At 42.4% G+C, this 17296-nt stretch overlaps 1 protein-coding gene across 2 annotated transcripts in view; it reads right to left on the bottom strand.

The window, feature by feature from the left end:
- tmtc3 (transmembrane O-mannosyltransferase targeting cadherins 3) overlaps nt 1-17296 on the bottom strand; it is an 83341-nt gene that overhangs the window by 54097 nt on the left and 11948 nt on the right. For both annotated transcript variants that reach the window (XM_076302623.1, XM_076302625.1), the window contains 2 exons: nt 15432-15547; nt 4017-4189 (listed from right to left, as the gene is read on the bottom strand). In XM_076302623.1, the coding sequence (XP_076158738.1) occupies nt 4017-4189; nt 15432-15547 (289 nt within the window). The remainder of the gene's footprint in view (nt 1-4016; nt 4190-15431; nt 15548-17296) is intronic.

Here is a 17296-nt window from a genome sequence, read left to right on the forward strand (position 1 = left end):
AGGTAGTTTTGTTTGACCTAAGTATGCAAGTGGCATAGTGGTGCAAGTTATGTAAGAGCAGCAGAAGTGTGTTCAAAAGTGTTCAGGACAACAGCAACAACAACAGCAACAACAACAACAAGTTGCAAAGTGTGCAAGTGTACAAGTGGAGTAGTGCAAGTGGAGTAGTGCAAGGCAGCCATTGTGGGTCCAAAAGTCCAGGATGTTATGTAGCTGAGGGTGGAGGGGGGAGAGAGTTCAGCATCCTATAAGCCTGGTGTATGAAGCTGTTGGTGAGTCTGGTGGTGCGGGAGCGCAGGCTTCTGTACCTCTTCCCAGAGGGCAGTAGATCAAACAAATTGTGAGCGGGGTGACTTGCATCACTCACAATTGTGGTCGCCTTACGGGTGAGGTGGGAGGTGTAAATGTCCTTCAGGGAGGGGAGTGAAGCACCAATAATCCTTCCAGCTGTGTTCACTATGCGCTGCAGGGCTTTCCTGTTGTATTCAGTGCAGCTTCCGCCCCACACAGCGATACAGCTGGAGAGGATGCTCTCAATGGTGCCTCGGTAGAATGTGGTCATGATGGCTGGTGGAGCACTTGCTCGCCTGAGTTTCCGCAGGAAGTACAGGCGGCGCTGAGCTTTCTTCGCCAGTGATGCAGTGTTGGTGGTCCAGGAGAGGTCTTCACTGATGTGCACCCCCAGGAATTTGGTGCTGCTCACTCTCTCCACCACAGCACCGTCGATGGTCAGTGGCAGGTGTTGGGTGTGACCTCTCCGGAACTCAACAACAATCTCCTTGGTCTTGCTGACGTTCAGCAGGAGGTTGTTGTCCCTGCACCACGTGGTCAGAAGGTCGACCTCCAACCTGTATTGAGTCTCGTCGCCCTTGGTGATGAGACCCACCAGAGTTTTGTCGTCAGCAAATTTCACTATGTGGTTGTTGCTGTAGGTTGCAGTGCAGTCATGCGTCAGCAGGGTGAAGAGCAGCGGACTGAGCGTGATGCTGCTTGAGATATTGTTGCCAACACGTACTACTTGAGGCCTCTGACAGAGGAAGTCCAGTAGCCAGTTGCAGAGGTAGGTACTGAGTCCCAGTTTGTCAAGTTTGCAGATGAGTTGTTGTGGTATTATGGTGTTGAATGCAGAACTGAAGTCTATAAACAGCAATCTCACATATGAGTCTCTTTTTTCCAGGTGGGTGAGGGCTGGGTGGAGGGTAGAGCAGATTGCATCCTCTGTGGACCGTTTGGCTCGGTATGCAAACTGGAAGGGGTCCAGGGTGGGGGGGGGGAATGGATTTGATGTGTGACATGACAAGCCGCTCAAAGCAGTTCATGATGATGGGTGTCAGTGCCACGGGACGGTAGTCATTGAAGCAGGATGGAGCAGTTTTCTTCGGCACAGGTATGATGGTGGCAGCTTTGAAACATGATGGGACGATGGCTTGCTTCAGGGAAGTGTTAAAGATGTCTGTGAAGACATCCTTAAGCTCCTCAGCGCAGTCCTTCAGCGCACGACCTGGGATGTTGTCTGGGCCTGCTGCCTTACGGGTGTTGATAGCAGCAAGTGTCCTCTTCACACTGTCGGCAGAGAGGCACAGGGGCTGCTCGTGTGCAGGGGGAGGGGTCTTCTGTGGGCAAGTGCTGTTTTGTGCTTCAGCGAGCAAAGAAGCGGTTCAGATTGTTGAGCAGAGGGATGTTGCTCTCACAGCTCTGTGGCGCGGGCTTGTAGTCCGTGATGGCCTGAATGCCCTGCCATAGGCTTTGTGCGTTCCTGCTGTCTTTAAAAAGTGGGTGGTTATCTTGCGAGTGTATTCCTTTTTTGCTTCCTTGATGCCACGGGACAGGTTGGCTCTCGCTGTTCTCATGCTAGCTTCATCCCCAGCTCTGTAGGCTTTGTCTCTGGCCCTCAGCAGCCTGAGGACATCCCCTGTCAGCCATGGCTTCCAGTTAGCCCGAGTGATGATGTCTTTTGTGTGGGTCACATCATCAATGCACTTTGTGATGTAAGAGGTTACAGTGTCTGTATACTCCTCTATGTCTGTCTGATTGTTGTAAGTGGCTGCCTGCTTAAACATTTCCCAGTCTGATGTGTCAAAGCAGTCTTGAAGAGCATCAGAGGCTCCCTCAGGCCACACTTTTACCTGCTGGTTTGTTTGCTTTCACTCTTTGTCTGTATGCGGGCATTAGCATAACAGTGATATGGTCAGAAAGTCCAATGTGGGGGAGGGGGGTGGCTTTGTATGCTCCTTTGTGTAGTATAGACCAGGTCCAGAATGTTGTCTCCTCTTGTTGGAAAATCAACATGCTGGTGTAGCTTTGGAAGAACAGTTTTAAGGTCTGCATGGTTAAAATCTCCAGCGAAGATGGTGAAACCGTCTGGGCGTGCCGTCTGTTGTTCACTGACAGCCTGGTACAGTTCACTAAGAGCCGTGTTCCTATCGCTGTTATTGTTGGTAGGCGGGATGTATACTGCGACTAGCAGAATCGCAGTAATTTCCCTTGGCAGGTAAAAAGGACAAATACAGGACAGATCTTGACAGATCATGATGACATAAACAAAGCTTTTCCGGATTTTTACTCTGACCTTTACACATCTGAATGCAATACCGACAGTAACGAGGCTTTCTTTGAAGGCCTTACTATTCCTGCTGTGTCTAAGGAGCAAAATAACATCCTATGTGCCGACATTTCAACCTCTGAGATAATTGCAGCCATACAATCAATGCAAAATGGTAAATCTCCCGGGCCTGACGGATTCATAACTGAATTTTTTTAGAAGTTTTCTCCACAATTGGCTCCAGTTCTCCAAGCCATGTTTAGTGAGGCACACACATCTGGTATTTTGCCTATGACCCTGAGACAGGCCTCTATTTCATTATTAGAAAAAAAGGATAGAGATCCATTGCTCTGTTCATCCTATCGTCCTCTCTCATTGTTAAATGTGGACTTCAAAGTATTATCCAAAGTTTTAGCAAGACGTCTGGAAAATGTGGTCCCAGAGATTCTCACCTAACCAGACTGGATTTGTCAAAGGGAGACACTCCTACTCAAACTTAAGAACATTGTTTTGAGGTTGAGGTGAAAATTGAGGTCACTCTCAATCTCTCAACTACCTTTGAGAGACTACCTACAAAGAATTTCACTGGTCTGCTAAATAAGTGTAAACAAGACATGTACCGTTGGGCCTCTTTACCATTGTCATTAGCATATTGTATCCTTGAGCTCAATTCCAATTGTATTGGTAACATTAACCCAGACACAACTGCACATTTGAAACAAGCCTGGGACACAGATTTAGGGGTAGTCTTAACAGAGGACCAATGGGACTCTATCTTAGACTTGATAGACACATCATCCACATCTGCTCTGCATGGTTTAATGCAGATGAAAGTGGTTCACTGAGTACATTTATCCAAAGATATATCCCAGTATCGAACCGTTATGTCCACGATGCAGGGGCCAACCTGCGGACTTAATACACATGTTTTGGCTTTGCCCAAACCTCTCATCCTTTTGGGTGAATATCTTTAATGCTTTTAGTGAAATGTTTGCAACGCGATTTGACCCGAACACTGTTTGCGCTCTTTTTGGTTTAATTCCTGGAGTCCCGTGATAGCCTACCAAACAAAGCTTATGTGGTCATTCCTTTTACCACACTCGTTGCAAGGCGTCTGATCCTTTTAAATTGGAAACAACGTACAACACCATCGTTCTCCAAATGGATCAAAGATGTTCTGTATTTCTTAAAATCAGAGAAAATCAAATATACACTTAAAGGGTCTGCACAGGCCTTTGTTAAGGTTTGGAGGCCTTTAATGGATTTCTATGACTCACTACAAGAACCCGTTGATAACCTGTTTATCTTTTGCATTTCTTATCCAAACAACGTCAAACTTGGCACTGCACTTACTCGTGCCCATAGTAAAACACCTGCCAAGTTTGAAATCGAACAGACAAATGGTTCGACAGATATGCGGTTAACACACAAACACACACACAGACAGACATGACAGCAAGCCACCTCATATTACCTGGTGAAAACTGGCAACTGCGACTGAATGACCTGCACTCTGATGATCACCAGCAGCAGGGTACTGATGATGAGAACAATGAGCTTGAGCAGCGTTTGCAGCATGCCATATGGCAAGATATGCTTCCCTCGCAGTACCTGCAGAACAGTGTCCATCAGGGCAGGCAAGGTGAACTGTCAGTGAATTAAGAAATGAGAGAAAAAACATGAAAGAAAACATGAATTGTACAATTTCAGAAAAATATTTTCCTTTGGTTATTTTTTTTACAGTGGAACATTTGAAAAGGTACAGTCAAACCCCTGACATCAAAAATGAGCTAGCACTTTCAAATTAATACTGTGACCTTGACTGTGATAACACTTCACAAAATATGATTGTCATTTTGTTTTAAAGTGGACTTATTATGCACACGTTTAATGTTTATAACTTTTCTGGGAGTCTACTAAAATAGATCCATTTTCCCTCTGATCTTTATTCACAGTCTATTATATATTATATATTTATACAGTAGGGAGAATAAGTATTTGAACCCAAGCTAAAGTTGACTAAAAAGAGGAATATAAAATAATCTGTTAGAAATTGATCTTAATGATCAATAAAGTCCCCTTGGCCTTTGGATTTAAAATAGCCCCACATCACCACATACCCTTCACCATACCTAGAGATTTGCATGGTGTATTTTAGTGGGGGGCCTTAAGCACATTTTCGCGCAAATTCATCTAAAAGCGCCAAATTTGGCAGAGATGTAGCTTAGGTCATACTGAAATGATTTAGCTAGGGCGCCGGAGTCAGCGGCCCTTGGGGCCAAGATGGTGGCCAAATCCAATATGGCCGCTGCGCGAAAAGAGTTCCGGCTATAACTTTTGAACTATATGAGTTACAAATACAAACTTGATATCTTTTTCAGCTTAATTGATCATGGGGAATACATAGGAATGCATCTGGACCCCTTATTCCTCCAATTCTAATATGGCCGTTGTCCAAAAAAGCAGTTTTGGCTGTAGTATGGGGCCTTACACCGCATTGTTTGTGCAAATTAATCTACAAGCACTAAATTTGGCACGGTTGCAGCTGAGGGCATAATGAAATGATTTAGTCAGGCCGCCCGAGCCAATGGTCCCGGAGACCAACATGGCAGCCAAATCCAAAATGGTTGTCGCCTGAAAGGGATTCGGCTATAGCTTTGGAGCCTGATGAGATACAAATACAAACTTGATGTCTATTTGACCTTTTTTAATGATGGGAAACCCATAGGAATACTTACATTTATGATTGGGTATATCAGGACCCCCCAAATTCCCTAAATTCAATATGGCTGCTGTCCGAAAAAGGGTTTTGGCTTCAAATTTTGAACCAAATGCGCTACAAATGAGGATGTGTCTATTTTTAGTTTATTGACCACAGGAAGTCCATTGGCATACATTGGTATATATATGCTTGTGTAAGTCTGGAACCTGTATTCTTTTCAAGACTTTGTTTGAAAATCTTTTTTTACTACAACTTTGAAGGTTATTCTCAAGGTGGATTAATTTCCTTATAAAAGTGGAATGCTTTCAGTGTACCACAGGTGAATACATTTCGAAATGTAATCATATAAGAAAGAATAAGACATAATTATTATTGCAAGGCAATATTTATAGTATGTCAAATTGTTAAAAGAATAATATAGTCAATTTGTCCAAAACTCTTCAAAGGTTTGCTTAGCATATCAAAAAAACAGCAATAACATAAAAATTACAACAGTGAATTCTCATGGTCGCTCTCATGAATTTTTGCCTGAAGAAGACCCAGCAGGGTCGAAACGTTGCCTGATGTGCATTAAATATATGGGAGTCAAAAGCAGTGTTGTGGACATTATATTTTTTAAATTGAGTAAGTTTTAATTTGTCCTGCACCTGCCAGAAGGTGGGATGTGCACACAATAACTGTTTGCTCTCTCATGAATTCTCATTCTCATGGTCTCTCTCACAATTGTAGTCATAAGAACAAAACACTTATAGAAAAAAAGTACACCTGGTTAGGAAGGAAGTTGGTAGGAAAGGAAGTAGTTGGCTAAACACTGTTGTTGGTCATCTTCTGAGACCACAGGTGACCACTACATGGACCCATTACAATTTGCATACCGTCCAGAGGTGGTTGTGGAGGATGCCTTAATCTACCTGCTTCATAGAACACATTCTCACCTTGACAGGGGCTGGCAGTATTGTGAGGATCATGTTCTTTGATTTCTCAAGTGCTTTTAACACCATACAGCCTATGCTGCTATGTGACAAGCTTTGAAGGATGCAAGTAGACACCTCCACAACTTCATGGATTACTGATTACCTGACTGACAGACCACAGGTTGTGAGAATGAAAGGGTGTGTGTCTGAACAGGTAGTCAGTCGCATAGGAGCACCACAAGGGACTGTGTTGTCTCCTTTTCTTTTCACACTGTACACCTCAGACTTCCAGTACAACTCTGAGTCAGGTCACCTGCAGAAGTTCTCAGACAGTTCACAGACTGCAGTTGTGGGGTGTGTCAGTGATGGTGAGGAGACGGAATACAGGCAACTGGTGGACCACTTTGTGACATGGTGCAGAAACAACCACCTTGTCTTGAATGTGGCTAAGAATTTCTTGAATTTCCCCTGGGGATCAATAAAGTATCTATCTATCTATCTAAGACAAGGGAAATGGTGGTGGACTTTCGTAGGGCCAGGCCTGAGCTAAATACCATTTCAATACTGGGTGAGGAAGTTGTTGAGAACTACAAATATGTGCGGGTTCTTATAGACAATAAACTGGATTGGAGGTATATATATACTCTTTTGATCCTGTGAGGGAAATTTGACTCTGCATTTAACCCAATCCGTGAATTAGTGAAACACACTTAGCACAAAGTGAACACACAGTGAGGTGAAGCACAGAAGCGCAGGTGTCCCAACGCAGTGAGCTGCCTGCTACAGCAGCACTCGGGGAGCAGTGAGGGGTTAGGTGCCTTGCTCAAGGGCACTTCAGTTGTTCCTACTGGTCGGTGTTTGAACCGGCAACCCTCCGGTTACAAGTCTGAAGCGCTAACCAGTAGGCCACGGCTGCCCCAAAGAAGGGTCAGAGCAGACTCTATTTTTTGAGAAAGCTTAGGTAATTTAATGTGTGGTCATGGTAAAAAAAATTAGTTTTCATATGTAGCTTATTCGGACAGTCACCAGATTGCATTTGGGGACTTTGAGAGTCCAGATATACCCACTCATAAATATATATTTTGTGTTTCCCATAGCCAGAAAAGGTGAAATATTTATTAATTTTACATTTGTATCTCATGTGGTTCAAAATATGCAGCTTACAGTAATCCCTTTTCAGGTGGCGGCCATATTGGATTTGGCAGCCATCTTGGTCCCAGGGGCCACTGGCTCCGGCATCCTCGCTAAATCATTTCAGTATGCCCTCAGCTGCATCCATGCCAAATTTTGTGCTTGTAGATAAATTGCCGAAAACAATGGGGTGTAAGACCATATTGGAATTGGAGGATTAAGGGGTCCAGATATACTGAGTCATAAATATAAACATTTATATGTTTTTCCCATGATCAATTAAGTTGAAAAAGACATCAAGTTTGTATTTGTAGCTCGTGGTTAAAAGCTAGTCGAAACCCTTTTCGGGCAGCGGCCATATTGGATTGGCTGCCATCTTGGCTCCGAGGGTCTGTGGCTCCGGCGCCCTAGCTAAATCATTTCAGTATAACTTGAGCTACATCTGTGCCAAATTTGGCGCTTTTAGAAGAAATTGCGCGAAACGACCTATTTATGTGCTTAAGGCCCCCCACTATTTTTCAGTTAGCCTATTAGCTGGTTCGATTTGCATTGCACTCAATGAACATCAAACCAGCTAATAGACTTAACAAGAAAAAAAAAAAACACACCATGCCAATCTCTAGGTATGGTGAAGGGTATGTGGTGATGTAAGGATATTATAATTCCAAAGGCCAAGGGAACTTTATCAGGATGCATAGTATCCTGGATAAAATAAGTGGCCTTTCAAAATAAAAAAATCTGCTTGCCTCTATAGGAATTTAACATAGGGGTCGAATACTTATTACCCCTGTATTTTAAGGAAGAACATTTATTTATTTCCGATACATTCTTCATTCACTAAAATTGGTGTTCGGGTTGGATTTTTAATAAAATTTTTTAATTAAGGCATTAAGATAAATTTCTAACAGATTATTTTATATTCCTCTTTTTAGTCAACTTTAGCATGGGTTTAGCAAATTCGATGCTGTGTATTTTTTGGTCAAGTCAGTGAATGTTAATGTAACATCAGTGAATGTTAATGTTTTTTTTTTCCTTCAAAAATACCCTCACATCTAGTCTTTGAAAATAAAATGATATGATGAAATGATAAAATGATATATGATTTGATAAAAACTGTTGTTATGTTAACGTATGTGTCTGTTCACAGCAGAGGACAAATTATTTTTGCACTAATTTTTCCTGACTAGTGGGACCTCGAGCCTCCTACGGCTCCTCGAGTTGGGACATCGTCCATTGTTGTGGCTACCTTCATCACAAAGGGAAACCACTGTCGTGATGGCACGCCCCCATACTGCCAGACATGCCCTTAGTGCTGGGTGGTATATATTTTTTTCCCATGCATTATCATGTGTTCACGCCATTTTCAACTGGTTGAGAGAGGAATTGCTGCAGTAGATTGACTTTGAATGGTCTATTTTATTGTCATGATGAGTGAATATTGTAGAACTAGATGTACCGCAGAGCGGTACAAAATATGACCGCCGCCCAGTCCAGCAAATTTTTTCCACAAAAATAATTCACGCTGAAAGGCCTATATGATTCTAACTGTCTCACTAAATTGCATTAACCACACTCAATTCTCACAGGTATCTGCTAGACAACAAGTACCAAAACATGATTAGTTCATAGATTTCACATGTAAAATTCATTTTATACAACCCCACCCCCATCTTGCCTGTTCATAATTCTGAGAAATTCTTGAATTGTGTGCATGTGTGCGTGTACACGTTTATGTTTATGTGTGTGGGTGTGTGTGTGTGTGTGTGTGTGTGTGTGTGTGCGTGCTTGTGTGTTTGCCTGCGTATGTGTGTTTGTGCATGTGCATGCATGCGTACATATGTCTACGTTGTGAGTATGTGTCATACGTATGATTACTGTGAATGTATGTGTGTGCGTGTGTATCTGTTTATGCACATGTGTGCACATGGAATGGGTTAACATGACCCCTGAAGGCAAACATACAAAAAAAATGGTCCTCCTAAACCTTACGGTTCTCGAGATATTCACAGAAAACTGTGTCTGCCCTACCCTCCTTTCGGGGGGTGCAGTCCAGCCGGGGGGCTACAGATCAAAACGAAAAACGATGGTTCCATGCTATCCATATGGGGTTACATGCCCACCAAGTTTCGTCTACCCCGGTCTTTCAGTGTCCCGGGAATCCTTGACGGAAATTGGGACATGCGAAAAAGAATTAAAAAAAAAAAAAAAAAAAAAAATCTGACTAAATCTATATGAACGCCGCTTCGCTGCACGGTGGTCATAATAATTCTACACTAGTAGTAATGCAGGTTTGTATGGCCCCAAAAATGATGCTGTTTACAAAGAAGAGCCACTCATGATTCTAATGAAGTGAGGAATCAGAATGCAAAGACAATTGCAGTCAAAATACAGAATTTGCAAATTTCACAAACATCTTGTATTAAACCAATACAAAAAGTAGTGCAACTTGCAATAATTATAATTTTTTGAAAATGATACAATTGATACAATGATGATACAAATGATACAATTGATACAACTACCGCTTATAGGTAGCCAGTGTAGCTCGGTGAGCAATGGGGTAACATGTGCCCTTTTGCGTTGGTTGAAGACCAGGCGCACTGCCGCATTCTGGATCATTTGAAGGGGTTTCACTGTGCAGGCTGGGAGACCTGTAGACCTGTCAGGAGGGCTTTATCGTAATCGTGGCGTAGTCGTGAGATCACTATGGTCTGTACCAGGAGTTGGGTAGCATATTGAGTCTGGTAAAGCCTGATTTTTCATATGTTGTAAAGTGCGAAACGGCACGACCGGGCGACCGAGGCAACATGATCGGAGAAGGTTAGTTGGTTATCGAGCATGACTCCGAAATTTCTTGCAGCCCAGGTAAGAAATTGCCAGGGAGTCAATTTTGTGATGGTGTATAGTAGGTTTAGCTGGAAGGACCAGCAGTTCAGTTTCCGAGAGGTTTAGCTGAAGGTCATCCATGTCTGAGAGGCAATCCGTGCAGAGATCCGTGCAGAGACCAAGGGGTCATCAGCAGGGTTCTAAATTAACACCCGCCAACCCGCCAAATACCTAAGCAGCAAGGTTGTTTATTTTATTGTCTATGGAGTTAGCTGAAGATGGATGTGTAGGCGAAAATTTTCAGTTTTAAAAAATTGCCTGATCAGTGATCACCACCACCAGAAGCATCACGCACTGTGCATAGGGCGCTGAGAGACAGAGGAGGGACCAACATTTAGCCAATAAATAGTAGCTGTACTGCAAACTGTTTTTCACTCGTTAGAATTAATAATAATAATAATTAAAATAATTTGATTTGATTTGGGGGCCCCCACCACCTTGACATCATCAGTAATACTGAATATAGCGTGATCATTACAGATCCGAAGCTTCCCTAACCAGAAGCAATGGGCGGATAGAGAAAGTGAGAACGGCATTAAAGTCACGCACCATATAATGCTGGGCTTATTTCAGGGGATATGACGGATTACAAAGCAGCATCTTATAGTTTACGTAGAGCTATTAAAGATGCTAAGCGGCGCTATAGAGACAAAGTTGAAGCTGATTTCTTGGAGGGTGATCCAGCACGAGTGTGGAAAGGACTCCGAACCATCACTGGCCCCCTCCTATGATGAATGTGAGTAAAGCCCTCCCTGATGAACTTAATGCGTTTTATGCTCGCTTTGACATGAAAAACACAGACTATCTTGCACTAGCTGCAGCATGTGAAGCAAATGAGGATGCACCTTTCTGTGTCTCTGAGGTCGATGTGACCAATGCCTTTAGGAGGGTTAATTGTAGAAAAGCTGCTGGACCGGATGGAATTTCTAACAGGGTTTTGAAATCCTGCGCTGCTCAGTTTGTTCCTGTGTTCACTTATATCTTTAACACATCATTGGCTCAAGAGACAGTTCCTACTTGCCTCAAGCAGTCTGTTATTGTTCCAGTACCGAAAAACAAGTCCATCATGTCTGAATGACTACCGCCCAGTAGCCCTGATGCCAAGATGCCAAGATTGAAGAAATTAGTGCTTCTATCCACCGAATTCATCGGATATAGGAGGAACAGGATGATATTCTGAGAATGCAGTGAGAGAAGGAAAGGTAACCTAACATGCCTTTTAGCCCAGTTGACGTATTGGCTGCAATATGCAAAATATAGCTGTAGCGAACAGGCACAAAAGTAGCCTCCCGCAATACTCCCATTTTATTCAAAAGTATAACGCTACTGACGACTCCAGGCTTCCACGCATGCTTGTTTGTTTACACCGAATACAAGCTGAAGTGCAAAACGAAAGTAGGCCTAACGTTTGCCTACTGCCCCCATCAATGCAGATGATAAAAAATAAAAGGATAAAACAAATATACATCCTTGATAGCCTATGTTGGGTATTGTGGAAGAGAAAATGGACTGTTTTAGTAGTAGTATTAGGCAGTATGCAGTCAGATAGGTCACCATGGGCATATTTGGATTAGCTACAGATGGATTCACAAATAAATAAATTAGCCTACATTTGGCAGGATACTTGATATACAGGCTAAATGCAAATATGGCAATGTATTACATTATGTTTTACATTAACAAAATGTAGGAAAATAGAACAGACTGAAAATAAAGTAGGCACTGATCTTTAAAATCCTGTTTCCTGTAGCCTAAATGTTGTCAGTCATTCTTAATATTCGCAATTGGTGCACTGGCATTTTAACTGTTAGTGTAATGTTAGATTATGTATAAGTTAAGTACAGAACTGACTGTGCGCCCAAATTTTCGTCTGTGCTCCTACATTTTTTAACTTGGGCGCACAAGTGCTCCTGGAAAAAAATGTTAGTGTAGAGCCCTGCTCCCTGCCTCCTTCGACCCCCTCCAATTTGCTTACAGAGCCAACAGGTCTACAGAGGATGCCATCTCAAACCTCATGCACACCACCTTAACTCACCTGGAGGAGGGGAATGGGAATTATGTGAGGATGCTGTTCATTGACTTTAGTTCAGCATTCAACACGATAGTACCTCTCACCTTGGTCACAAAGATGAAGGCCTTAGGACTGAACACCACCCTGTGTCACTGGATATTTGACTTCCTCACCAACCGTTCACAAGTGGTTAGAGTGGGGGGTCTGACATCTGACTCATAAACCATCAGCACTGGTGCTCCCCAAGGCTGTGTTTTGAGTCCACTGCTGTACAACATCTACACACATGACTGCAAAGCCAACAGTAGTCATACCTCCATCATCAAGTTTGCAGATGACACAGTGATCTTGGGCCTGATTAGTAACAACAATGAACAGCTCTACTTGGATGAGGTTGATGAGGTGGCACAGTGGTGTCAATCTAACAGCTTGACACTGAATATCAATAAAACCAAGGAAATGGTAGTGGATTAAAGAAGGCAGCAGCAGAACTACAGTTACACCCCACTAATGATCAGCGGGCAACCTGTAGAGAGAGTCACAAGTTTTAAATACCTTGGTGTCCACATTACCGAAGACTTAACATGGACTGTTAACACTCAATATGTTCTGAAGAAGTCCAGACAACGACTCTACTTCCTTCGTCAGCTAAGGAAATTCAAAGTTTCTACATCCATCATGAAGGCCTTCTACACTTCAGCGGTTGAGAGTGTTCTAACTGGTAGCATCATCACCTGGTATGGGAACTCCACACACACTTACATCATCTCTGTCATCACCTCACATACATACAGCACACTGCTTGCTACAGTAAGCCTCCTCTACTTGCTGCACACTGCCCCCCCCCCCTCCCTACACACACACAGTCACTGCTCCACTCCCCTCCCGCCCACACACACATCTTCACTGTCATCACTCACATACATCATACATACAGTACTCTGCTTGCAATAGTAAGTCCCTTCACCATACTTGCAGTACACTGCCCCCCTCCCCTCTCCCCTACATACACAGCACATTATTTCATCAGGAAGCTTCTCCAACACACATCCCCAACATACTTACAGCACACTGCCCCCCCCCTCCCCCAATACACAGCACGTTGTCTCATGAGGAAGCTTCTCCAAGACACATATTGCACACTGCCCTCTCCCCACATACACAGCACACTATCCCATCTCCCCTGTCATCCCCCCAACACACACACCAAGACCCCTGGCAGTTGGGTTAGCCCCTTGAGCCGTGGATCTGCCCAAGGTTTCTTCCTTGGTAAGGGAGTTTTTCCTTGCCCCTGTTGCTCTTGGGTGCTCCTTGTTGGTGCCCCCCCCAATCCCAATCCTCCCCCACCTTTCTTATGCAGCCCTTGCCACTTAATCTACTAAACCCCTCTTCTACTGCACTTTTTACCCCCCCCCCATTAATGCACAAATAGGCCGACACCAGACATAATTTCACTGTATTTCTTACTTCCAGTAACTATATGCATGTGACAATAAACTTCCTTGTATCCTTGTATCCTTGTTTAGTAATGGCTCAACTGTCTCATATTGTTCTACTGACTTGGAAACTGCGTCATGGAAGCAGTAAGTCAAGTCACATCAAAAATAGTAGTGGCAGAACTCCCAAGTGCCACCTTGTGGTTGTTTGTGTCAACTGCAGTTTGTGCCAACTGATACCCACTGTAACTTTATAAAATGATTGTGTCCCTCTTTGCCTCCTACACAATGTCATTCAACACTTACAGGCTTTATCTAGTGCATGAGATGCCCACTGCCCATGTTGTAAGCCACTGACTTACTGAAAAGAAACGGTCATTCCAATCCTTAAAACAACACCAAAGAACTTTTCCTGTTTCCTCTTTTCACAAGCACGCTATTTGTTTATCCAGCACCGGCTTTGCAAATAACGGTGTCCACTAGGGCTGTAACGATACACCAACCTCACGATTCGGTTTGTATCACGATTTTTGACCCACGGTTCGATACGAATCTCGATTTTTTTTTTTTTTTTTTTTTTGGGGGGGGGGGGGGGGGGGGGGGGTAGACATTTTATTAAATAACATTTTAATAGCCTCCCTTAGAACACCAGAGAATTACAATATAATATATCTATTATTTTATATCCTGATATAAAAATATTTTTCTGAATGACATTTATGACAGCACACTTTATGCAGATTAGCCTATAGCCTAGGCCTACTATTTTTTTATTACCTCTTTAATTCAGCTGTCTGGTTGAAGCCTGGAAATATTGTAAACAAAGTAGCATAGTTGGCTAGCTTAGCCTATCAGTCTACTGATTGGACTGTTCAGTTTCCCCATGTGTGTTTAAGTTTCAATGTAATACTTGTTCTCCTTGGGACAGGCCCTTTTGGGAAACGTTGGTATTGAGATGATCAGTCAACTTCAATGCAAGAGTTTTAAACAAATATGTGCAGCTTGCTAATGATGCTAAGCGGATTTAATAGTAATTTAGCTAGTCATCTTCTATGCGTCATATCATTGCTTTCACGATTGTGAATGTTTTATTTAAGTCGCGCGTGTTCATTGAGCAGGAGAGGGAGGGAGAGTGAGAGGGAGGGAGCGCGGGAGAGAGCGGGGCAAGGAGAGGGGGTTTACTTCTATACTGTTTGGTAAAGTTGCACACATAGTCTACAATGAAAGCAAGGAGAGGTATGAAATTATTATTTATTTATTTGTTTGTTTTTGGACAACGTAGGCTACCGATAAGTAAAGCGGGAGATGTGGGTTGCTTTTGCGCGTAAGCTGCAAAGTACTGCGTGAAACACTAGAAAGGGTGTGTCGCGATTCTGCCTTTTCACACCGCGACACAGTATCGTGGATATGAATGTCGCGATTTCGGTTTCGAATCGTATATCGTTACAGCCCTAGTGTCCACAGACTGACGGTAGAGAAAGCTGCATGATTTTATGAAAGTATGATGTATTGCGACATCAGATGCAAGTAAAATTTGTAGTTAGCACAGTGCCACTGACCACTGTGTTTTTAACCAGAAAATACAATATTCTTTCTGCTCTCAGATTGCAGATGCTGATTTTGGCATTTGTAGCAGGGATACATGTTTTTTCTTCTTCAATTATTCAAAGATGCCGAAAAATATAAAAAATGCAAGGAAGGTCAAACAAACTCAAAAGTGCATGACAAGCTCAGACTCTTGTATGTCAATGAAATAAAAATGAGAAACAACATGAAACGTGCGTCTTACCCCTTGTGCAACAAAAACCTCGTAAACACAGCAGATCCCAATGACTGTGATCCCTTGTTCCTTGCAAAGAGTAGCAGCAGCAACCAGGATGACTGTGACTGCAATGGGCGTCCACACTTGTCAAAAAAGAGAAAGGGTTTAGATACATTAGGACAAAGTGGATTTTTTTTTTTCAATAGTGGTCAAGTAAATTCAAGCACAACTTTAATTTTCTATTGAGTAATAAGGGATTCATCAACGAGTCAACTATTAAAATCACTAGTCGGTGTTGTAGTCAATAGTCAACTAGTCATAAAGAAAATGGCTAAAAGCTTAAGAAGCTTGTGAGACCTAAGCAAAAGTGTGATTCCGGCCGGTAACTTAGAGTAGTAAAGTAGTTTGTCATCATGTACTCATAAAAGGAATTATAAGTAATGAAATTGTAGTGCCCAAGAGCCAGATCAACTTTAAAGAATAAATTAAAAGTACCATATTTAGCATCAGTCAAAAAATGTAACCAGTATATAACCATATATTATTATTTTCTTAAATTACATATTTTCCTATGCATATTATCTGCATATTGTGTGTACTTTTGACATGACAATTCATTAGTATTCATTCTAATTCATTGTATTGTGTAAATGCTGTTTGTAATGACCACAATGAAATACACAATGTTTCTGGGAGCCCTAAAGAAAGGCAGTGGTGTTACATCCTTTATTATTTGACTGCAGCTATCAGAAGTGATGTAAAACAAGAAAAAAAGTACTTTATACACAGTTTGAAGTTTTTTTGGGATTTAGAATGTAGCTCAGTCATATTTCTTCGTCAGTGAGGGGGTAAGTATTCCAGAATTCAGTGGTAGTTAGAGTTAAGCTTATTAGAGTTATTACCGTATTTTCCGGACTATAAGTCGCTCCGGAGTATAAGTCGCATTAGTCATGAACAGGAAAAAAACATATATAAGTCGCACCGGACTTTAAGTCGTATTTATTTAGAAATGTATTTCACAAAATCCAAAACCAAAAACAGACTATATTTAACTGGACTATTAAGGCCAAAAAGATTAATGTTAATGAAGAGGAAGGAGTGAATGCAGCCAAGGAGGGCCGGAAGGTAGACCTAATTGTAAAGCAAAAGATTCACTGAAAGAAAAGGCCATGTGGTACACCAAAATGTGGAGAATACAATGCAATCAAGCATTTTGGGCGATGTGGAGTCACAAGCTTGCAGCAGATTAAATGTTCACGAGAGAAAAATATGCGGTTTTAAAAGGACGTGACCGAAGCTGAGGCAAGCCAGGGATAGGCCTATAGGCCCGACGGTAATTGTAAAGCAATTTACAAAAGATTCACTGAACAAAAATGCTGATGTGGTACATGAAAATTTAGCTAAACATGTGGAGAATGCAATGCAATCAAGCATTTTGGGCAATATGGAGAGACAAGCCGGCAGCAGATTAAATGCTCAGGAGAGAGAGAAAGATGCGGACCGAAGCTGCAGCAAGCAGGTGATATTTAGAAATTTATTTCACAAAATCCAAGACCAAGAACAGACAGACTATGTAACTGGACACATAGAGGCCAAAAATATTGAGAATTCGACAGGGAATGTTAATGAAGACGAAGGAGTGAATAGTGGCAAGAGGCAAGCCAAAGGCGGCCAACGAGGGCCCGACGCTAATTGTAAAGCAATTTACAAAAGATTCATCACATTCACAACACATTTAAAACCAGGGCCTAAATTTCAGCGTGGGATTGCGGGGATTGCGGGTATTGCGCATGAGTTAAGTATTGCACATAATAATAAAAGTCCCGCAACTCTAGCTATCATAATGTGAGAAATTCCCACACATTTTACAGCACTGTCTGATAACGTTAATC

Source organism: Alosa pseudoharengus, unplaced genomic scaffold, assembly GCF_046254945.1.
Source record: "Alosa pseudoharengus isolate Yale_2024_CS ecotype anadromous, Long Island Sound unplaced genomic scaffold, YU_APseudo_1.1 YU_APseudo_1.1_scf_10, whole genome shotgun sequence".
Taxonomy (NCBI): Eukaryota; Metazoa; Chordata; class Actinopteri; order Clupeiformes; family Clupeidae; genus Alosa; species Alosa pseudoharengus.